At 26.9% G+C, this 25226-nt stretch overlaps 1 protein-coding gene across 1 annotated transcript in view; it reads left to right on the forward strand.

Annotated features, from left to right (window-relative positions):
- The window catches only part of LOC135926071 (collagen alpha-1(IV) chain-like), a 74130-nt gene that overhangs the window by 18439 nt on the left and 30465 nt on the right, over positions 1-25226 (forward strand). The window contains exons 3-8 of the mRNA XM_065461737.1: positions 1097-1262; positions 3140-3297; positions 6421-6549; positions 6926-7051; positions 8183-8308; positions 14141-14266. Of these exons, the coding sequence (XP_065317809.1) occupies positions 1097-1262; positions 3140-3297; positions 6421-6549; positions 6926-7051; positions 8183-8308; positions 14141-14266 (831 nt within the window). The remainder of the gene's footprint in view (positions 1-1096; positions 1263-3139; positions 3298-6420; positions 6550-6925; positions 7052-8182; positions 8309-14140; positions 14267-25226) is intronic.

The following is a 25226-nucleotide window of genomic DNA, read 5'->3' on the forward strand; positions in this document are numbered from 1 at the left end:
TTCTAATCAAATCAAAAGAATTATCGCTTCTCTTATTTTTATTTATCGTGGAATCAATACAGTTTTTACAATCCACTAGATTAGTATCTACTGACTGTAGACACTTATTTAGTAGGTTAACGTAATTTATATTAACGTAATGAGATAAAAGACCAGAGGCTTTGACTGAATCATGAGTAGAAATCTCTGAGTTGAGAGTTCTATAAAAATAAAATAATACTTCACCAATAGCCTCAAAATTCTCATAAATGATGCAAGATGTTCTAAATGACCAGCCCACCTTTGGGTTAAAAGTGTATTAAGAGTATGACCTGTATATTTAGAGGATACATTAAAATGTCATTATACAATGAATTAGATAAATTAAAAAAATTAAAATGGTAACAATATTATTCTCTCATTTTGAACCACAAGATGCAATTTGTGATTTTAGCAATGTATAAAAGGAACTTTTTTATCATTTTTTTTTGAAGTAAGATTTGCACTCCTCCATTTCGATCAGACAAGACATGACGTTTGCCCCAGCATATGCCTGGCTTTATTATATTCGTTGATATAATATTTAACTCATTAAGTTGTTTAAAATGCAATCAGTAATGCTTTCAGTAGAAAGACACTGTAAATTAATAATTCTTATTAAATTTTGTTGGATTTCTACAGAAAAAATATAGCGAATAAGTAGGCTCTGGTTTTCACAATCTGATGTATTATTTGTCTCATCAGCCTTAAGACAAAAAAAAGCACTCACTTTTGTTATATTTATCTGAGATATTTCAAGCACCATATTTGTCATAATAGACATTATTTCGTTTTGAATCTGGGGTGATGCATATTTGAAGTTTTTGAGTATTAATTTTATAATTTTATTTAATTCAGAATCTTTTTGGATGGTTTAAAACATTGCCATAAATAGTCCAGAAGAATGTCAGGTTTGGGGGCCATATTTTTGGGGGCCATTTTTAGGGGCTAAAGATTTTTTCTGAGGGCCAGGCTTGGGAACCAAAATTATTTTTTGGTGAGCCCGACCCTCCTCCCCTTTTAGCTAAGGCCCTGAATATGTTGTTGATTCTCTAATTCAAATATATTTATTTTTTAGAAACAATTGAGCGATAGTCAAAAATTTAGCACGAATATCGAATCTATTCAACAAGAATCTTCGGTTGTGACAAAACTTTCTGAAACAAAGACACAAGATACACATTCCATAGGAAAAAGAGATACATATGGGCGTCCTGTTAGTCCTTACAATTATAAATCAGGACGTAAATAATTTAGTTTTTTAGTATTTGAGATTTATTGAATTCATTCCACTTATAAATTTAATACTATGCAATTAAATTAAAACGACGATGTCCTAGTTGGATTCTTTTTCTGAGTAAAACTGACTTAATTTTTGTTGTATCTTTTAACATAGACGTCAATCAATTTCGTTCTATTTTTTTAAATAACTATAAAAAATATATAATTATATCAATTTTTAGGGGCTTCCCAAAAGGAGCTATGATTATATTTGAAGGCTTCTAAATTCATTTTTGGAATAAGATAAAGAAATTCTCTCCATTTATTTAAACATTCATGATTTTATTACTTAGAAATTTTGATAATTTATTAAAAGAGAAAAATGTCCGGTAGGGAAAATGATTGGATTGAACATATAGTTTGATAGCTTTAAGTAACTCGTGTAAAATGTTAAAGATGCAAATAAAAAGTCTAGTTTTAATGATAAAACGAGTGATAAATTTTTATTCTTAATCTATTAAAAAAGGTTCTTGGAGAAAGAGCTTATAAAAATTTTACAAAAACAAGTTTATACATACTAGAGACCATCTATTTTGGCCCGAACCCGCCAGCCGCCTTGTGGTAAAAATATTTGCAGAACTAATTTTTAAAAAAATATATAGGGAGATAATCTCATAATCAAAGTATTTACTTATTCATTATAATGTTATTCATTAAATTTAAATATTCTAAAATAACTTTTTAATCTATTTTATTTCATTTATTATAAAAATATGGTAAGAAAATGAATAAAAATATTACCTCCTGTTTTTAAAACTTTTTTAATTTTTTAAAATTCATTTTATAATTGAGATAATCAACCAGACAAAAAAGGAGAAATGGAAGCAAATGTAATATTAAAATTTTTAAGGCCACAGATCAGGCCTTTTTATTAATTATTTTGTAGCCCGCTCAGGCTGCTAGTTTACTATATAGTATTTGGTAAAATAAGATTAAGTTTTTTTAATATTATTTTATATTTATGATCTGTTAATTTTTTAAAAATGATTTTATCTTTCGATCTGTTAATATTTTTTTTTAAAAAATGTTATTTAAATATTCGAATGATGTGGGGGGGGGGGGTATATTAAGAGGACATTTATGTCTTTATGAAGAGCAGATTTTCATAATACTGTGCATTATAGATTGGAGAATAGATTTTTATAAAATAATTATTCGAAGATTTAAAAATATGCAAATTTTGAGAAAGAGTTATTAGTTAATTTAATATATATTTTATCTTTGATGCTCTGGTCAGTGAAATTTTTTACTAATCCATGTTAATCTATTTATTATATTTATTCTATGTCTCAAGTTATGCCCGTGTACTCATACTTATTCTACACTATAAAGTTAGGAGATAAAGAGAAAAGAATTTTAGAAAAACTTTGAATACAATCAAAGAAGAGAAATACAAAAATTAAAAACTTAATAGAAGAGAAAAACAAAAATTAACAACTTAAAAAAAGAAATCCACCCACTATTTATGCTTCTCGTCAATTTCATTTTCTCATGATCTCACTCAGATTTCAACTAAAGAAATTATAAATAAAAATCATTTATTCCGAATTTTTGTCTCAATCTATCTAAAAATGCATTTTTCTCCTTTTTTTAGAAATCCTACATAAAATTATATACCTCATTGTAAGAAGATCTAAAGTAAACATTTGATTAAAATAAGAAGATTTAAAAATTTGTAGTGAGAGGCAATTTAAGTTGTTACTATATCTGAAAAAAATCTAAACTTAGTAAAGTGTTCAGATCATATTTTTATTATATAAGGAATATAAAAAATATATATTTGCTAAATTGATTAAATAAATATAAAATGCTTCAAATTTATTATCAAATCTATTAAAAGTTGTGTGCAAAGTTTGCAAAATGGGGTACAAAGGTCCAATTGGACCTAAAGGTGAAGATGGCTTACCAGGTAGAAATGGTGCCCTCGGATTTAATGGAAAAGATGGAAGTGTAGGTAATGATGGTAAGCTAGGTGCCTCTGGATTACATGGAAAAATGGTAAGTATAATATACACAATTTAGTAAAAATTAAATTTTTCGGTGGTAATAAATTAAAAATGAACATTAATTTTTTCCCCATATTTTTTTCTATTTTCAAAATATTTTTATGACATTAGGCTAGTAATTTATATGGGATAGGGTTTGATTCATAGTAGTTAATATTCATTATTACAAAAATTAATTTTCAGATTTCACTGCCTAAATAATAAAAGGCTTGATAAGGGATAGGGTTATTATATTTATCTAGAATCTAAATGAAGGGTTCTTACAAGTATATTATAAAATATCATAATATTATTAAATTTATCACGTGAGTAAAAATTTTAGTAAAAAATGAAGTCAATAGATATATTTCATAGATACCAGAGTTGTTAAACGCTACTTTTAAAAGTAGCGCGCTACCGCTATCGCTATTTGTTAAAAAAAGTAGAGCGCTACCGATATCGCTATTTGTCAAAAAAAGTAGCTCGCTATTAGCTACTATTTTTTTTTAAAGTAGCTTTAGCTACTTTTTATAAAAAAAAATTTACAAACAAATTTTTTATTTTTTAGTAAATATATAAAAATCAACATTTATTAATATTAAAATATAGTTAGTTTTGATTATAAAAAAATTTATGTAATAAAAATAAATATTTATGGTAATTTGTTGCATTTTAATTATAAAATCATTTCAATATTATCATCCCCAAGTCTAGAGCGACGATCAGAAAGTATAAGTTTAGCCTTACTAACTCTCAACACTAGCACTTGATGGTAAGGCGTATTTAATCTTATATACATATTTTTAATATAAGATAGATTATCAATAATTATATATTCAAGTACATCGTATGTCTAGCATCCTATTATTATTTTGAGGGCTAATGCCATAGATCTTCTTTTTAAAGTCCTAGGGTCTAGCCAATGGCCTATGATTCCCAAATAAGCTCAAAAAATTTAATCAGATCAATTTATAAATATAAATAAGTTTTTACCTTCTGTTATGTGTCCAACTATCTGCCGTGTATGATATCTCTGATAACTCTACTATTAAAGCATCTTTCATCATTTTAAAGTTATCTGCTATTTTATTCATTAGTGTCTGGCGGCATAAAATTGTTGTACCAGGGGATAGAGTTTTAATCATCATGGTAAATGATGGATTATCAACCATGGACATTGGCTGTACTGTATAAATGATAAAATAACAATAACTTTAGCAGCCAATTTCTGAGAAATATTGTCATTTGCATTATTAATTAATTTGGTTTGAATTGTATTAGTATTTTTGGATGTAGAGTCGCCTATACCAAAATTATTTAGATGTTTCTCCATTTCCTTAAAACTCACGAACAGTCTTATAAAATAAATATTATTAGAATGTAAAAACGACAATTTACCATTAAGTGTTTCTTGAGGTTATAGCTACTGGATTGACTTGAGGAATTTTTTTTTTAACATTTTAAACAAATAAATTTGAAGCCAGTTTTGTATATATTTATTTTAAAAAATTTTCAAATCTAAGGAATGGGAAATTAGCTCTTAACAACATTTTCTTCCCTGGTATCTTCCATTTCATTAATATTATTGTCTGAATCACTTTCAACGATTTGGATATCCATAGGCGATGACATTTTTTATTATTAACACGTGATTTAGGTTTATTATATAAATGAAAATATAAATTACAAATTGAAATTATATTTTAATTTCAAAATTAAATAATAAATCATAAAAATTATAATTAATTATAAAATTATATTTAAATTTTCATGTTACTTACCTTTATTATATTTTTTAAAAGTAGCGAAGTAGCGGCTACTTAGCTACTTTCAAAAAAAGTAGCCGCTATTAGCTATAGCTACCAAAAAAGTTAGCGCGCTTTTAACAACTCTGATAGATACTAATAAATGCATTGCCGTCACTGCGGATACTTGTCTAAATATAATCTAAGTATATATCATTTTTTTGGTCAAAAACACTATGTTTTTAAAAAAAATCTCCTATGTTTCATAAAAAGACCATTTTATGTGACTAAGAAAAATATATAGGACTTTTTTGCAAGACATAATAAGAGCTAGAGATCTGCATGGCATAGAGGCCGGGTTAAAAAAAATCCAAACCATTCTGGACGTGTACAAAATTCGGGCCGAGTTGGGTAATTTATGCAAGATACTTTTATGGGCCAATCCAGAATTTAATTATTTTTTTAAACTTATAGAATAATATAAAATTACTTTTTTTAAATACTGGTAAAAAAAAATTATATGGGCCGAAGCTAAAAACAATATTAAAACAGGTTTGCTATTTAATAAGAGCTAATTGAATCACTGAATAAATAATCATAGGTAAGTTAACTAAAGCATTGCAAAGCACTCCCGAAGCCCTGTCTGGGGTTAGGCCTAAAAATTTAAGAAAACTATATAATTATTTAAATTTGGGTTAGGCGCGGAAAATATTTTAATAAAATATAAAATAATGTTTCTTTTTCTTTAAATGATAATTAGAATTTCTCTTTGACAAAAACTGAGTGATTATTGTTTTCATTTAACTTCATAGTAATGCGTTTATTTATATTTTCAGATGCTCGATCTATATAATAAAATTTTTAAGCCGGTCTGATGTTCTTAAAATTTGCATAGCTCTAGTTTAAGCTATAACAATATATTATTAGGATATTATAATTGCTCATTTTAATTTCAAACAGATCTTTTTAAGTTTTAAAAGACTATTTATCCACCATTTTGTTATCACAATAACCCGCAAATAATATTCTTATGAATATAATTTAATGATTATTAAAAATAATAAACCCCAGTAGGTCCGAATCATTTTAATAGATTTTAAAAAATATACCTTTATATATAAATAATTATCAGCTATATATTTATTCATTTGAGTTTCAAAAAATTATATAATCATAAATTAAAGAAAATTGATTAATTTGGGGCATCCTTTTTCAAAGATTTATGAAATTATCACGTTTCCTTCAAATAATTACCTGATATGTTTTATACACTTAATTCTTTTATGACAATGAATTGAATTGATATATTTATAAATCATGACATATTTATGTATACTACTCAAAAAATAATAAAAATCTATGACTAATTAACTTTACTTTATAATTTTTAGGGTTTTCCCGGACCTCCAGGTATACCAGGAATACCTGGAAGAGATGGAAAACCGGGCGTTTCAGGTTCAAGAGGCAATGATGGATCACCCGGAAAAGATGGGGAAGATGGTATTAATATTTCTGAACAGGTATATACATTTATTATAATATTTTCACTTAGAATAATAGTTCTACTCGATATTTTTAGTTAAAAATACTAATACCAAATCAAATTTTTATAAGCATAATATCATTCGATTTCAATATATTTTAAATTTTTAACCTCACATAATTTATCCTTAATAAATGTGTTCATTTAAAAAACAAATTAAGATGTAATCATATTCGTTAAAATAAAAATTTTAATCTGAAAATTAACATTAAAATCCCAAGCTATATCGATAGGACTATTTATATGAGTAATATTATCAAATATTATAGGCATTTAAGTATACATTTATATTTATTTTCACTTTAAATCAAAAATATATTCAAAATGTAAATTATTATGTTTATTTATTTTAGGGAAAGCCAGGGGAACAGGGCAAAATGGGTAAAAACGGTAATATGGGATTTTCCGGTCGAACGGGTGAGCCTGGTTGGGCCGGCAGACCAGGTAGGGATGCACAACCGGGAGAACCAGGATTGAGGGTTTAGTCATAACTTTGATTTTTTACTTTTTGATTCAATTAGATCATTTTTGTAGTATTTCGTTATCTAAATTTTAAACATGCAGAAAACTTCCGTTTATTAAGATAATGCCGACAATTCACCAATTTTTAATATTTTTTTTGCATTTAATAAACCATTATTTAAATAATATAATTAAATTTAATTAATAATTAGCTTGGTTATTATTCTAATTGCTATGAAAAACTTTTAAAAATTATCTAGGCGTAGTCTTCTTGATTAGAACCATGATTTCAAAAAGTAAACAAACAATTTGTAAATGGAAATAAAATTAAAAACCAAAAGGACAGTTACAAATTATTCAATAAAGTTAGCAAGTAAATATTCAAAATCAAATCCAAATAATGATCACACTTTGTATATTTTGGAACAAGAATATCATTCTTATCAAAAAGTGTTATTCGCATGATATAGATATTTCTGAATTTTTGGAAAGGAAAAATCCTTTCCACGTTTTTCCATGATAGCTAAAAAAATCTCTTTGTGTACCACTATCTAGTGCACCTGTGAAAGAATTTTCCCTCTAGTTGGATTAACGTATAAGTTGTACGTAGTATGTTCAACGATTCCGGAAAATTTTAATGAAATAATTTTTTAGAGTAGAAAAACAAAGTTTATATTTTCAATTTATTATTTTTATTTTATTATCAATAATAGTTTACATCATAGCAATACAAATACAATTCTAAAATTAATTTAAATTCATAAGAAGTTTAATCAATAATTTTATTAGCCTTTCTTAAAAATTTTAATGTACATTATAATAAAATATATCGATGCGCCGATTCATGATTATGGTCTAAAACGCAGCGCACCAATGGTTACCGATTTGATTATTAAAGACCGCACCAACCATCAATAGTTCTATCCATTAAAATAAAATTTGAGTTCATTTTTTTAAGCTACTAGACTAGAATCGGTATTTATGTTTAGCCATGTCTATTTTAACAAAAACAAGATATTTATCTAAAAATACAGAATACCTAAATATGACCCACTTTATAATGCAGCATCCTATTTTCATAATGTTTTTACAATTTTTGTAAAAATAAATTTATATATTTTTTTATATAGTATATATGTAAATAATAGGGTAGACCAGGTCCTCCAGGCAAGGATGGAAAACCAGGGAACAATGGAAATGACGGGTATGACGGAAAGCTTGGACCAAATGGTTTACCCGGCAAAATAGGGAAAACAGGAAGACCAGGGTCAAAAGTAAACTGAAAATTTTAATGATTTAGCAATTTACCTTTAAAAATTTTCATGAACAATTTTTATTAAGTATTTAATATATTTTTGGCTTAAATTTCAAATTATTTGATAAGAAAATAGCTGCCCCGGAAAAAAACAAGCGTTTTACAAGATTAACAAATACACAAAACATTTTAGTTTTTGTAAAGTTAAAAAATTTAAGAAAATCCCGCTGGTACGTTATATGGTGAATACCAATTATATGAAATCCCTTGAAACGAACTTTTACTTACAGAATTAATATGGTATTCAATATTCATCTCATAATAAACACTGAATAACGATGCATTTTTTTTAACACAACGGGAAATTTGAGCGCTTTATTATTTCAAGTTTCATTTTTATTTAAAGAAAATTATATAGGTTTTGAATTAGTTCGCTTAAATCATAAGTTTAAAATAATAATTTTTTTTTCCAAAAATCAAGTATCTTTTAAAAGAAATTACCGAAATTTGGTTGTTTAAAAAATCTTGTCTTTATTTATTACCTAAGACAATGACCTAATTTTATGAGGTATTAAATATTATTTATAATGGACTCTGAATTTTAAATATTTCTTACGAATTATATAACATTTACAATGTATATATATATATAGACGATGTTAATAAATTAATAGATGAAAGACACTTTCTAATTTCTCTCATAAATTATATTTATAATATATTTTATACCCAAAGGATGAAATGGATGATTTTATATTACAATGTATAGCAATAGTATAAAAATAAACTGAATAAGTATATTAATTATTAGAGATCAAAGATGCACTGATACTCACAGTATCAATCAGTATCGGCAAACACCAACAGATAGCAGTGACCGTTACCCGAAAATAATAATTAAATCTCATAATTTAATTTTTTAAAACATATTAAGTTATAAATTTATAAATAAATTATCTTCAAATTTCTAAACCAGTAAGAAAGAAGGTGCTGCTAATTTTTTTTTCCTATTCTCTTTACTTTTTAATCATGAATTTATTATAACCGATATATAAATAAATAAAAATTACTTAATAAATACTATAATTAATATAATTTTATTAATATGATCGGGTATAATAGACTTAATTAATTAACATATACTGCTCCACGATTTTAAAAATAGCATCACTAAAAATATCGCTATTTTGAACATTGCATCCTTAATTTATTATAATCTTAAATATTTCAAATATTTATGAAATTTTTTTTATTATATTTCAATAGCATATAATTATAAAACATTTTAAAAATATAATAAAAATATTTACTTTGTTAAAAAATAAATTTTTTTCTGTATATATAATAAATTTATATCTGTTACTACATTCATAATAATACAGTGAAAGGGGGGATATTTTTAACCAGATGTTAAAACAAAATAAAATGATATGATTATATTTTTATTTTAATCATACTTAAACATTAATCTATGTTAAAAAAATATTATAAAACTTTTTTAAATGTCACACTTAAAAAAATTTTTTATAAAAAAATATAAAAAGTTTTGTCATCACATATTTTCTTTTACTTAGTTAAAGATATTTTATGTAGAATAATTTTAAAAATAATGATAAGATTTTCATCTTAGTTATTAGATCTTAGTCAAAATCTTTTATTTCTGAAAATAGTTTTTTTTTAAAATTTTTTTATTCTTCTCCCACTCTATTTTATCATGTTTGATATATAAATTTAATTCAATATTTTATTCAATTCATATATTACATATAAACAATATATAATAAGAAATATATTCGTAAATATGAATATTGATTATATAAAATATTTAAATGATAGTTCATAGTCATCCCAAATTTCTTGCTAAGTAGTACCTATTTGATTAAAATATTAAAAGTTAATCGTAATTTATTATATAATTAGATTACTTTGTTCAATTGGTAGTCTACGATAGCCCAGCTCTAAATAGTAATTTGTCTTTTGATGTGTCCTTTTTTTCTCCCTCTTTGTTTAAAAATGAATTCTTTTAAGGGATCACCAATAATTTCTGGGAATGTATCCCGTTTTATTTTATGAATCGCTTCGTCATATTAACAAATTTCGCTATGTCCTTAATCTTGATCTGTTTCTCCTCTGGCATAGCTAAAATTTTCATTACCTTTCTTTGTTCCAACAACGGTATGTTCTTTTGGGTTTAGAAATAATGGAGGAGAGGATGATATGTTTTCACTAATGGTAGCTGTGGAAATGTTAGAATATGATTGATAATTTTTCATCTCATTCTCATCTGAGATGGGCAAGGAATAATTTAAGAAGTAATTGGGAATAGAGGAGAATTATTAAAGTTATGAGATATTAAACATCGAAAAAGTAATTAATTAAATTAAATATGAAAATATTTAAAAAATATTGTAAATACGCTTTTTATGTAAAATTAATTTTTTTTTTAATTGTACAAACAAGTGCGGCATTTTTTAAAAAAGTTATTTAATATTTTTTTAACATAGATTAATGTTTAAGTATGATTAAAATAAAAATATAATATTATCATTTTATTTTGTTTAACATCTGGTAAAAAATATTCCCCCTTTCACTGTAATATATAATAGGAAAATAAAACATTTAAAAAATTTCCACAAGATGGAGTACTTTTTAAAATCGAATATATATGGGCCATTCCACGTCAAATCGATCACGATTCGACCGACCCCTTTTAAAATTGTTAAAAATTTTTGGAATTATTTAGAAGGGTAAATAAATGAGAAAGCCGTTTATTTTAGCTCTCTAGCACACATGGTTCTCGAGATATAGGGGTTCATAGGTACAAAAAAGAGCCACTTTGGAATCTGTAAAATTTTTAAAAAGCTTATATCTCAAGAACTATTTATAGTAAAAAGATATATAATATATCATATTGTAGGTAAAAAAAATCTCTAAAAGGCTATCAAAAAATAATAAAAATTGGCTCCGATTTGAATCTTTAACTTCTGGTTTATCTATAATGCTTTACCTGTATTTTTAAGCAAAAAAGGGAGTTTGTTTTCGAAATTTTTTTATTGCTTTTTATTTAGACACCTTTTATAAATATATATACGATGTCAAAACTTTGGCAACGCTATCGACTCCAAAAATTTAAAAAAATAATAGATGGCGCTTTATGAAATTACGGATTTTGGTTAAAATTTTGCTGCAAACTTATCAATAAACGGATATTTTCACTTTTTATACTAAAAATATTTTAAATTTCTATTAAATATACTAAATAAATTGAGGGGCAGTGTGGGTAAATGCCCATTAGACACTTAATAATGTAATATATTTCCAATAATAAAATCTTTCTTATAATTTATAAGCCCCTATATCTCAAGAACCAGGTGTGCTAGCGAGCTAAAATAAACGGCTTTCTCTTTTATTTCCCTTTCTAAATAATTCCAGAAATTTTTAACAATTTTAAAAGGGGTCGGTCGAAAATGGGCCTTTTTTGATCGATTTGACATGGAATGGCCCATATATATTTATTTATATAATAAAATGCGGGCTTCTTTTATAACAAAATATTAATATTTATTTTATAATATAATATGGAATATTAAAAATTAATGTAAATGGGAAATATATTTTCTATGAAAAAATTCAATATCGACCAAAAAATTGTTTTTTTAACCTTTTTTAGAAAAATCAGGTTATATATTTTTTTTTGGTGGAAAAAAATAGAGTATTCAAATTACTGATATTTCATATGTTTGAGATTCAATAAATCAATGCCACTTCTAATCAATTATATAATGTTCCATCTAACAATTCAAATAATCATTTTGATCTACTAAACCACATCCTATTAAATATAAAAATAAAGAAATCAAGGATAAATATATTAATAGAAAAAAACAAATCTTAGTTATTAACATCATGCTTGTAAATTAAAAAAAATATATGAATGGCTATGAATTATTTGCAAGGAGCATTCAAAGAGCAAGATAGAAGAAGGCTAGATTAAATGTATATGCTGCTATGAATGTTCTCATGCTCAATGTGATATATTACAATTTTCTCACATATATGTATTGATAATGAATTATTGAAAAAAATAAGATAATTATATGTATAATTAGGCAAATTTTTTTTTTTGTGTATTGATAATAGTTATTGAAAATAATGTGTATAATGGGTTTTGAAGATTTTTTTCGCCCAAAATTTTGAGCAAAAAATCTTTGAAGATAAAAAAAATTGAAGTTTGTAAAAATGATTTTGAGCATGCTCAGAGAAGATTTTTTTACAAAAAACACTTTTCATTTTGCTCAAAAATCTTCTTTGAAAGTGCTCAAAAATTTTTTGTAATACATCTAGGAAATTTTTTTTATTCTTTTTTAAAAAACATTATAAGGAAAATCAAAGATATGCTTAAAATTTTTTATTACAAAAAAATCTTCACATTTTTTTTTTAAATTTTGAGCAAATGTTTTACCCTGGTATAATTAGGTTTTTAAATATTGATAAAATCAAGAAATATTAACTTCTAAAAAACTATTCAATAAAGCTTTGATTGATTTAATAAATTTCTTCTTCTTCTACGTTTAATGGCGTTAGTTTACCCAGGTAAGCTCGTCTCCTCTCTGATTTTCCTTCTACATTTTTGACGGTCCTGAGCATCAATATTTGTAAGATTCATTTTTCCCATATCCACCGTTATCACCTTTATCCACATCACCTTAGGTTTTCCTCGGGGTCTTGATCCACCTAATTCTATCGAGATGCACCCTCTATTCTTCTGTCTTACGTTCCATACGCCCAAACCATCTTAGTCTATTTCTTCACTCTACAACTCCAATCACTTCTATTCCCATTCTTGCTAGAAATTCCTTGCTAGTTTTTCTATCTCTCAGTGGTACCTTTTATATCCATGTAATCATCCTCATCTCCGTTCTTTCCAATTTAGCTTTGTAAACCACTTTCATTGCCCATGTATAAACTAAACAACTCCTTACACAGCTTACGAAATTTTTCCCTTTATCTTCAGAGAGGCGTTTTTATTTATTAGAATAAACGTTACCTCTTTGAACTCTTCCATGCTTGTCTGACCCTTGCAACAACTGCATAATCTACACCTTGATTAGCGCTTAGCACGCCGCCTAAATAGCAAAACTTTTCCATTTTCCCCAGGGTTCACCCATAGCCAATATCCAAACCTTCACTTTCTACGTTATATTATGCATACCATTTATGCATATTCTTCTAATAAAAGTTATTCTTACTATCAGACTCCCCACTACATTTTTAATGTACCCATTTCTGGCATCTGGTGCATTGGATTAAATTTCTAGCAATTCTTTTTCACATCCTTGAACCTCTGCTCCTATAAAATTTGCTGAACAAAGACAGACTTAAAAAAATAATTTAAAGATAAATTAGCCTTAAAATTATCTTAAATAATTTATAATATTAATGACAAAGGATTGTTCTTATATAATATCTAAGTGTATGTGGTAATAATTGCATAAAATATATTTATTTACCTTTTATTAATCTTTTTTTTTGATAAAATTTAAAGTTTTTTAACAGTAAACCTGTTATTTTAAAGATGGCGCCCAAATAAACTATGTTTTAAATTCATTATTTAATTGTGTTATAAGTCTATGGATATGGGCCGATGCCTTATTGGTATTGGCTAAAAAAGGTAGATAAGTGTTCATCTGTTCATCGTAAATTTCCATTCCATAAGTTGTTTGTCGTGAACTCTTGCATATTAACAATAAAAATGAAGTCAGTTATTTTGCTCTTTTTGAATTACTTTAATATTTTGAATGTATATTATATTTATATTAATATTTTATGATTACAAAATTAAAAATATAAGGGTATAGGTGGATTACCTGGTCAAAATGGTCGACCCGGGAAAAAAGGTCCACCAGGGAATAATGGAAAAAATGGGAAAGATGGACTGCCTGGAAAAAATGGTATAGATGGAGAAGATGGAACAACAGTTTATTTTACAATCTATTTATAACGATTATCTGACATAAAACTTAATTTAGTTAATAGCAAATTTTTTAAATTAAGCTTACAAACCTGGCCTATTATAAATTCTTCGAAGTATGATTATTTTTTTTTAAATCTCAAATTAAAAAAAACTTTCAATTACGTTAAAAATAGAAGCAATTTCATAAATGACAACGATTGCTTTATTTACCGCAATTATAATAACTTCTCTTTTAGTTAGCGCAAATTCGGGGCAAAGTATATAAAATATGCTTTATTTATTTTATTCTTCACAGCGAATTCGGATTAACTGTGAGTAAGGAATAGGATAGAAATAGAAAAGAGGAATTAAAAATATAATAAATAAGGATTTTCCTTTTTATTGAATCCTTTTCTTTGGAACTTTTTTTTGTCAGGCCTTTTCTTTTTTATGGTCCCTTTTTAATTGCCTTCCCCTTTAGTTTTCTTTTTGATTGGACCTTCTACTATTTTGATAGACTTTTTATTTACTTGGGAGACTTTTCCTTTTTTGATCCGATATTTTACATTTTTGATTGAAATTTTTCCTACTCGGATTCCATCTTGACTTAAGGGACTCGTCTTTTTTAAAAAATGGGAAACCTTGTAAGTGTCTTTCAAAACATAATTTAAATAAAAAATTACATCATCAAATTGCAAATTTAATGAGGATTTTAAATATTAAGAGGCGTTATTTTGTTAGAGTTTTAAAAGAGATAAAATATTGCATATAAAGAATATATGCTGTTGAATAATCATTTTATTTTTTAAAAATTCAAAACAATATTTTAAAATATATATCTTTTCATACTTTGTTTTTATAAATTTATATTATACAATTAAAACTAGGAGAAAAACACTATTATTAAAATAGTCTAGAGTATTATACAGATCTTTCCTATGAAATTACTTAGATTTGTCGAACTTAGATAGACATTCTATTCCACTCTGTCTTTTAATTTTTTTTCTTTATGTTTATGTAAAATATAAATATTATTTTCAAGAAAATTATCAAATTATTTCCTCTAGCGCATCTAATACAGATTGATTAAAAGTATACAGAATTAGCCCTTTCAATCGATTATTAAGCGTGAAGTGGGCCAGAATTTTTTGTGTTTTGTTAATATTTTTTCTTTAAACTGCTACCAAATTGATTAAATCCCTAATAAAGCTCTAAATATTGGCAATGATTTTAGAGTTAATTTTGGTCACCTTCACGGAGCTGTATTATAAAAAAATCGGGCGAGGTGAACTATTTAAAAATATTTAATATTATTTATCAATTAATCGGGAATAATCATTTGACATTTATTTACTAATCTTCCTTTGAAATATTATAAAAAAATACAGCCAAATTTAAATAACAACATTTTAAAAAATTCGTACCAGTTTTGAAATAGAAAACCGAGGCCACAGGACATAAAAGGGAAAATTTATACATGGGACAAAATTAATTTTGACTTCTGCAGGTCACTGAAGGATATTTCAAAAAAACGAAAATTAACAAATGGGAAACAAAAAATATCTTACAAAATAATTTTAAATTGGTAGCGGCGAAACTTAGCCGAAGGCGAGCAAAAAAGTGGCACAAAAAAATCTGGCTAGGCCCCTGATTAGTCCTAATCATCTGTTGATAACTCAATTTAATCGGGTTCATCCTCATAAAGTTTTAAATTCAATTTTTTAAATATATTTCATTAAGTCAAAGTAAATCAAATAGAGCTCATATTTTGTCCTTGAATAGAAGGAAAGAAACAGAATAAATATGTACAAATTTTGTACATATATACTTTTAAAGCATTAGAAATAAAATGTATATTTCAAAATTTTATGATTTCACTTTGTGTTTGAAAGTATGTGCTACAAAACAATAAATTTCAGCCAGCCAAGATAGTAAATTGAATGGTACACGTTAAAATTTTATTTGTTTATATCAAAATCTTAATAATATTAAAAGAAAAATAATAAAGATAACACCAAAGTTGTTAAACCCTACCTTTAAAAGTAGCGCGCTATTAGCTACTATTTTTTAAAAGTTGCTTTGGCTACTTTTTACACTACTTTATAAAAAAAATTATAAATAAATTTCTTTTATTTTTTGCTTATAATGCAATTGTATAGTATAATACATAAAAATCAATATTTATAAATATTTAAATATAGTTAGTTTTGATTAAATAAAATTTATGTAAAAAGACTATAATTTATGTAAAAAAATAAGCATTTATGGTATATTCATTTTTTATTTATTTTGTTATATTTTAATAATAAAATCTTGTCTATAATATCATTCCCAAGTCTAGAGCTACGATTAGAAAGTATAAGTTTTGCCTCACTAAATAATCTCTTAGCACTAGCACTTGAGGGCAAGGCAGTATTATATTTTATATATGCATATTTTTAATATAAGAAAAATTATCAAAAATACTCATTTGTATTTTTAGATTTAAAAAAGGCGTCTAGAGAATTTTCTATTATATTAGTGTCTTTTATTTCAAAAAACTATCACTGGAAGTCGTTTCTATGGTTCAAACTAGGGTATCTTAGTCTACTATCTCAATCATTAGTGTTTGGCGACAAAAAACTGTTGTACCAGGTGATAGTTTTGGTCATCATGGTAAATGATGGATTATCAGCACATTGGTTGAACTGTATCAATTTATCAGCCAGTTTCTGGGAAATATTAGTATGTGCAATATTATTAATCAATTTAACTTGAATTAAATTGGTCCTTTTAGATGTAGTTAACTCTATACCGACATTATTAAGATGTTTTTCTATCTCTTTAAAAATTTTGGCATGAACATTCTTACAAAATAAAAATACTAATAGAATTTAAAAATGACAATTACCATCAATTGTTTTTTGAGGTAATAGCTACTACGTTTATTTGAGGATATATTTTTTTAAAGTTTGAACAAATAAATTTGTTGCCACCTTTTGTTTTTACATTAATTTGAAAATATTTTTCAAACTTTAGAAATGAGAAATTTATATTATTGTTATCAAGAACTTTTCTTCCAGGGTATCTTCCTTTTCATTTATATAATAATTATCTGAATCACTTACATCGATTTGGATATCCATTTGAGATGACATCTTAAATAATTTACATCAGATGATTTAGGTTTATAATGAATTTGAAAATATAAATTACAAATTGAAAATATAAATTTCAAAATGAAATAATAAATTATGATATTATATTTAAATTTTCATGTGCATAAGTTACATTGATTATATTTTTAAAAAGTAGCTAAATAGCGCGCTAAAATAATAAATAATTAGAAAAAGTAGCGCACTATTAGCTATCGCTATCAAAAAAGATAGCGCGCGAGTTTAACAACTCTGGCACATCAATACTTAAAAATGAAGAAATAAAATAAATTAGTTATACACGTTTTGTATCACTATGACTATGGGTTCAATTTTATACAACCCTTCTACCCCTCTGAAATAAAGGGCTGAATCAAAAAATATTGGATTTGATCAATTATTAAAATGTTTTTACCAGAAATGGGAAAAAACTCTACAATTGTTTATACAAACTAGTATTCTTAATTTGCTTGGTCGAATTTACCACCCAATTTTGTGCTCAGGTCTGCTCTGAGCACGAACCCTGAGCAAATACCCGGGGTTCAACCAGGGGCTTAGACACGGGGTTCAGACCTAGTAAATATAAGATTAAAAGAATAATTTTCCCTAATTAATTTTAATCTGAAGAAATTGCAGGCGGATATATACTAAAACAAAATATTGACAATATATAATTATATTCAGGGTGAGGGGGGGGGGGAAGTAGAGGATCCATAAATAGAATCTATGTATTTTATTGCTAAACATAAAAAAAAGTTTGATTTGGATTTGACATATCTGTTATATATTAATTATAATAATAAATGATTTAAAATTTAGAAATAATTTGTTAAAATTTGGAAAATAAAATACATAAATATGTTATTTTAAATTAAAATTGCGAATTTCAGAAAAATTAATTTGAATGGGATAAACAAAACAACTAATAATAAATCACAAGATAATAAATTATAATAATTTAAAAGAATATAAATTTTTAATTCATATAAGATACTAAGAATTCCTAAAGAGGAAAAGATTTGTTATGACTTTTAAAGAAAAGGGGGGAAGTATGATCAATTGTGGGAGAAATTTGGTGAAAATTTTTATTTTCCGAAGGAATTATGAAAATCGAGTTTGTGAAAAATGGCTTAGTTACCCCCCCCCCCCCCCCAGTAACGTTTTGTAATATTTTTCAAAGAGAATACATGTTCGAATATTTTTAAGCATGGGGATTAATATTACAAAAAAATTATACCCATTTCTCCAATGCTTTTAGACCTTATATTTTGGAGTATATTGGAGGATCATAAAAAATAGAGAGCATAATAATCTTCTCAAACAAGATATCAATATCTAGCGATATTTTTAATATATTTATAAAATTACAACATCCATCTATTGATGATTTTGGATTTATACATTTGTAAATAGAATTATTAAAATGTATATACAAAATAAATACATAAAGCTAGAAAAAAAGTAAGAAATATAAATAGTGGAAATAATTATAATTTATTTTTATATGCTCTGAAGATTTTTTAAAATTTTAGATTTATATATTCTTTCCGGTATGACTAAATACTGCATTGCTAAAAAGCAATTAATCATAATGAATCAAAATTTGACTATATAATATTTTTTTCAAAATAATTTTTAGAAACCCTTTTATTAATGTACATAAATCAAATTAAATGTCAAATAATTTAAACTTCTATTTTTACTTAATATCATTGGGAAAAAAATATATTTACTAGCTTAGTACAACTTAAATTTTATTTTTCAATTGCAGAATTTAACAAATATATATCCATAAAAGGGCGTTAAATGCATAAATATGAATATATCATCTTAGGATACCAGAATAATTATTGGTTAGCGCTTTTTTTATATTTGGGTGTAAATACATGTGAAAAACCTAACATTTTTAAAAAAAATATAAATTTCTTTGACATTTAATTAATGAGTAGGTTTAGAATCGAATAGAAAATTTGTAAGGCACATATTGCTAGCGTTATTTATCAAAATCTCTTCTTTGGTTTATACGTGTATATTTAGGTGTTAAGCTAAAAAATATTTTGAAAATATTATGATTTGACTGAATGCCGAGTTCAAAACCGACAACTTACTAAATATTCGATCGACCGAATTTGGTAGTAATATTAATTGAAAATGTTCATTTTTGTTTTATTTATTATAAATACGTGTAAAACATTATCCCAAAAAATTTTTAAAAATATCGTGATTTGACCGATAACCGATTTGAAACCGGCCCTATGACTAAATACTGCATTACTGCCGTTATCCAAGGAAAATTTTTTATTTTTGGTTTAAGGTGTTAAGCATTATCCTAAAAAATATTTTGAATATATCATGATTGACCGAATACAGTGCTCAAAACCGACCACTTACTAAATATTCGATCAAATTTGATAGTAATATTAAATAAAAAGTTCATTTTTGTTTTATTCGACGAAACGTTAAATTTAACCGATGGCAATAATACGGTCGAATTGAACGAACTCTTGGCCAACAAGAAACGCTCCCCTGGCCCCGAGGAACGTGCCTTACCTCCCCCGCAATAACATACTCTTTAATACTTGATAGCCTTTGGCACTAATATATTATATAGCAATCATAAATTTATAATTAGTACACATACTTTTGTTAATAAAACACCATATTAGGGGGTAATAGGCCGCTAAACCCAAATAATTAATTTTATACAACGCTGATAACCCCCTCTATATGATCGATAGATCTATTTGCTAAGCATTGTAAATTTGATAGACTTCCCTAGTCTAAGGGTCGGAAAATTATTAGGGATACCCTCCTCGGGTGAGCAGAAATAAAGTCATATGCATATACACAAGGTTATAAAATTACTTTTTATCAAATTTGAATTAATAACCTTTTTAACTCACCAGGGATACCCTTAAAAATATCCCATTTTGTAATAAGCCATGATTTATATACAATGTAAACTCCGCCATATTTTTGTTTACCAATTTGTAACCAATTGTATTATTTTGATAATTGTTTATATCAATCGTCTTTACTTTAAAATTGTAGATATATAGTTTAAATAAAGACAATTAGAAGACCCTGGAATGGCCTCAGCTTACAAAATTAAATATTGCAGGAAATCAAACATTTTTAAAACAATATGATTTATAATTATATAATAATTTGATCGAAGATAAATTTAACTTCAAAATTGAAGGAATTGTATAGAATCTTCATGTATATATTTTATTTTTATATAAATTACATTTTTATTTTTTATTAATACTTTCACCAAAAATAATTTTTCTTTATATATCTTTTTTTCAACAATAAAAAAATAACTAATTGTGTGAAATACAAATTGATATTAAAAAACATTAAAATGATATAAAAAAAATGTTAATATAAAATTTTTACCGATTAAATTTAAATACAAATTGAATAAAAAAAATGTCACATTAAAATGATATATAAAAAAATGTTAATATAAAATTTTGACCGAAAGGTATAATCACTATTATTTAACATACCACCCTCCAAAGAAATTCGGCTTACGATTTCCTTGGATTAGTTGAGTGGTAACGCCATTAACATTCATGATAGCCAAGCAATACGCCATCCATGTTCATGGTACAGTCTTTTTTCAAACCGAACGATGGCTTGGTAAAGTAAAGACAGCCCTTAGCTAATTTCCAAATCGGATCGCTTGTGCATGGTATCGGACATCTAGATTCCTTTCGGGCAAGGTTCATGTTGTCCTTCAGCCAGCTATCCAATTTCTGAGTCTTTGCATCTATCTAGGCATATGGAACTCTCCTTGGATATATGATCTTAGGCCCGGCATCGAGCTTCAAGTGAACTTTACCTTGTCTGACCATGTTGGGTTTGTAGGAGTAAGTTGACTCAAGATCTTTTTTTGTTGCCAAGATTACCTTCTCGAGGTCATTCTCTACGTAACCCACTAAGAACGTTTTTAATATGTTGTTGAAGGCGTGTAACCACATACGCCCTAGCAGGGGAACCTTATCACAATCCATTACAATGGTCTCCAGTGTATGTGAGTTTCCATCATACTTAACGTTCACATTGGCAAGACCTAATATTTTGATGCCGCTGCTATTATAAACAGTGAGTTTCATATCCGTCTTACGTATCGTGGTTATGCCTACAGTCTTAGCTGTATGCTTCGGAAGTATTGTGTACTTTGTACCGGTGTCAATGCATATGCGTGGGTATGTTGTTGTTGCTCACCGTTATGTTGTACGCGTCATATGTGGTATCCTTAACCTCCAGATTGCACACTTCCAAATTCTGCAGATTATATTCTTTAAGATCTGTGTTTAGGTCGTCGTCATCATCGATTACTTCGATGTTCATAGCATGGTTCGTATTCAATTGACAATCACGATCTTTGTAATCAGAAGATCTGTTGTAATTATTATTGTCATTTTTGTACTGGTTGAGCCTCGTATTTCAGAAAATCATTAATATTTTGAGGGTTGTGTTTGTGCTGACCACGACGGGAATAGTTGGTTCGGTTATCACCTCTATAGCAGTCATCCCATCGATCAGGGCTTTGATGATGGTCACAATGATAGTCGTGGTGATTGCCATGGACGTTGTACCCGCTATTGTTGTATCGATCGTCGTAGTAGTTATCGTTGCGATTATCAAAACGGTTGCGGTTATAGTGACAATTATCGTATCTTTGATCAAAACGATTGTCGTGGAAGTTGCTGTACCGTCCATCGAATTGCTTGTCGCGGCCGTTGTCCTAATGTTACTTGTAACTTTCATCAAATCGTTTGTAGCGGCAATAGTCGCAGCGTACATCGTAACGTTCATCGAAATGCTATCCGGAGCGATTGTCATTGATGAATTGAGGTTGCTTGATAAGAGATATATCATGTGCGTGAGAGTCCTGAATGGATTTTGTTATTACGTAACTCTTTTTGATTCTGCTCATGTGATTAACCTTTTGTATTCCAGGTGATTCAGTCAAATGAATGGCTTCAACTTTTCAGCCCTTGATGTCACTTAGCTCCGTGGTGTCTTCCTCTAGACCTAGATTGTAAATGTCTTCTATAGACATAGAGCTCCTGACCTCTTTCCTGACATCTTTGGAATTCGAAGCAACTCTCACTTTCTCAATAATGCGCTGAATGCCATTGAATTTGCAATCTTTATTGAGTCGTGCTACGCGTTTGCCCCAAGCCGAGAACGTCTCCTCCTTGCCTTCAGTGGCAGCATAAAATAATGACAGTTTGGCGTTCTCAGTCTTCGATGGATGTTGTAGCTTGAATTTGCCAAGCAGGGCGATTGGGTCCTAGAAGTTTGCCTCCATGCAAATTGTTCCAATGTTATTGAATTCGTCATCTGGAAGACTTTGGAGAAACAACACGGCCTTTTCTCCGTTGGAAATCTTGCTGGTGTCGAATAAATTCTGCAATTTCCCTATGTAAGCGCTGTCATCGCTACTGAATTTAGGGAAATCCAGCTTGACAAATTCAGTCATATATGTGGAGTTGTTCAAAGCATCCATCGCGAAGTTTGGACGTAATTTGGCCTCCATGTAGAAATTGTATAGAATCTTCCATTAAGTAATAATATCATGATGTATACATTTTATTTTTATATAAATTACATTTTTATTTTTTATTAACTACTTTCACCAAAAACAATTTTTCTTTATATATTTTTTTCAACAATAAAAAATAACTAATTGATATTAAAAAAATGTAACGTTATATAAAATAAATGTTAATATAAAATTTTCACCGATTAAATTTAAATACAAATTGAATAAAAAAATGTCACATTAAAATGATATATAAAAAAATGTTAATATAAAATTTTGACCGAAAGGTATAATCATTATTATTTAACAAAAATATATCCCTCTCAATAAAGTTAAATTAAACATTTAATGAGTCAGACATAATTCAAACTATAATTTGGTGTTGTGCATACTCTTAACAATATTCCAATTAAAGATTATTCATTTTCCATACTTTATAAATTGACTATATCTCCTAGTAGAAAATTGAAATACTATCTTAATTATGACTACCAATTTATTGATATTCAAAAGATTCTATTGAAAGATGATTCAATTCCATCAATATTTACTTTCTAGACTAATCATATTTTATTATATTAAAATAAATAATTATCTGAAACCCTTAGAAACTTCATTATAGATAATATAACCAAAGTTGTCATATTTTGTTTTCAAGATATATATTTTGGAGATTGTTTTGAGCCAAATTCTTATAAATAGATTATTAATGATCAAATATTTAGACAATAACAAATTTTTATTCAAATATCATAATCACCATTAAAAAATGATATATTATATCCTCAATTATTCAATTAATCCTCACCCAATGCAAGATTAGAACAAATGGAGATTGATTTTTATGATCATATAATTATTGAACATGGGATTGGATACAAATATTTCCAAATTATTTTTAAACCTAAATATTCCACCAAATAATGTCCACTGCTTATATATATAATTACCAAAGAAGTAGTTCATTCATTCACATATACCCCCCCCCCTCTCCTCCTTTTTACTTTTTCTAAAATGGTATGTCAAGCATTTGTAATGCCTGCCAAAGAAATATAACCTTGACCCAAGCTATTTGTTTTTATAAACATGGGCCCAGGTCAAAACCATGAATAAACTCTGGTAAACCCCCTTTAAATGAAATTTTGTAAAACAAAATTGAAACAACCCCCAATGTAACTCAAAATTTTATCCTGATTTTTATAATAATTTTTTAAAGTGGGAAAAGCCACCAACTTTAATCCACCTACCATTTAAATCAAGGTCTTTAATTTCTAATTTTTTAACAACACTTATGGAAGTTAATTCAAATTTAAATTCCCTTAAAGCATGGGGAAATAATCTTTTAACGTTTCCTTTTAACAGAAAAGTATTTTGAACATTTTTTATAAAAAATTCCCAGTTTATGCAAGATATTTGAACAGTCTATGGGCTGTAGAACCCCTCTCAAATTCGGGGAATATACAATTCCTTCTGATGAGGGTACAAGAGACCCTTTGGGCCCTCTCATCTTTAGTTTAGGTATACATAACCTAATTCATTCTCTAAAAATCTTTTTTAACTTAGATTTAAACATTATCTAGATGATGGTACCATCTGCGGACCTTCTAAAAATATTCTAGCAGCGATAGAGTATATAGAGAAGAATTCTCTAAACATAGGCCTTCCCCCAAATAAAGCTAAATTTTAAATATGCTTTTTAAATGCAAATACTCTTGAATCCAATAGTCTAAAATCACTAAAAAAAGTGAAATTAATCTTCTTGATTCACCTTTAAGCAGTTTTTCCAACTGTGAGGTGTTTGTGGAAAAATATTTCGAAGGCATATTAGGACTTGAAAATATTTTAAAAGAAATTCCTTCACACCAGAGCTTTTTTCTTTTAAAATATATTTATTTTTACCAAAGATTTTACATATATTTAGATCTTCTTCCTTTTTTTTAAATAATGAAATTATTAATCGTGTTCATGGATTTTTTAGAAGCATATTAGAAAATATTTTAAATATTAAATTGGAAGATTTTAATTGGGATTTCTCACAATTACCCTCGAAAATGGGTGTTTTAGATTTATATCCATTAAATCTTTTATCTCTTTATTTTTGGCATTGCATTTGATGAATAACGCCATAATATCTTTTTTTATCACTCCTAAAGATAACCTTTTAAATTCGGAGCATGGGTATCTTTAGCTCCACCTGAATCTGCTTTACCCAGAATCTTAACACACCAATCAATTTTCAAACCTTTAATTAAATTTTTTTTAAATAATCTCATCAAACCCTCCTTTG

This window comes from Gordionus sp. m RMFG-2023, chromosome 3, assembly GCF_954871325.1.
Source record: "Gordionus sp. m RMFG-2023 chromosome 3, tfGorSpeb1-WG-v2, whole genome shotgun sequence".
Lineage (NCBI taxonomy): Eukaryota > Metazoa > Nematomorpha > Gordioida > Chordodea > Parachordodidae > Gordionus > Gordionus sp. m RMFG-2023.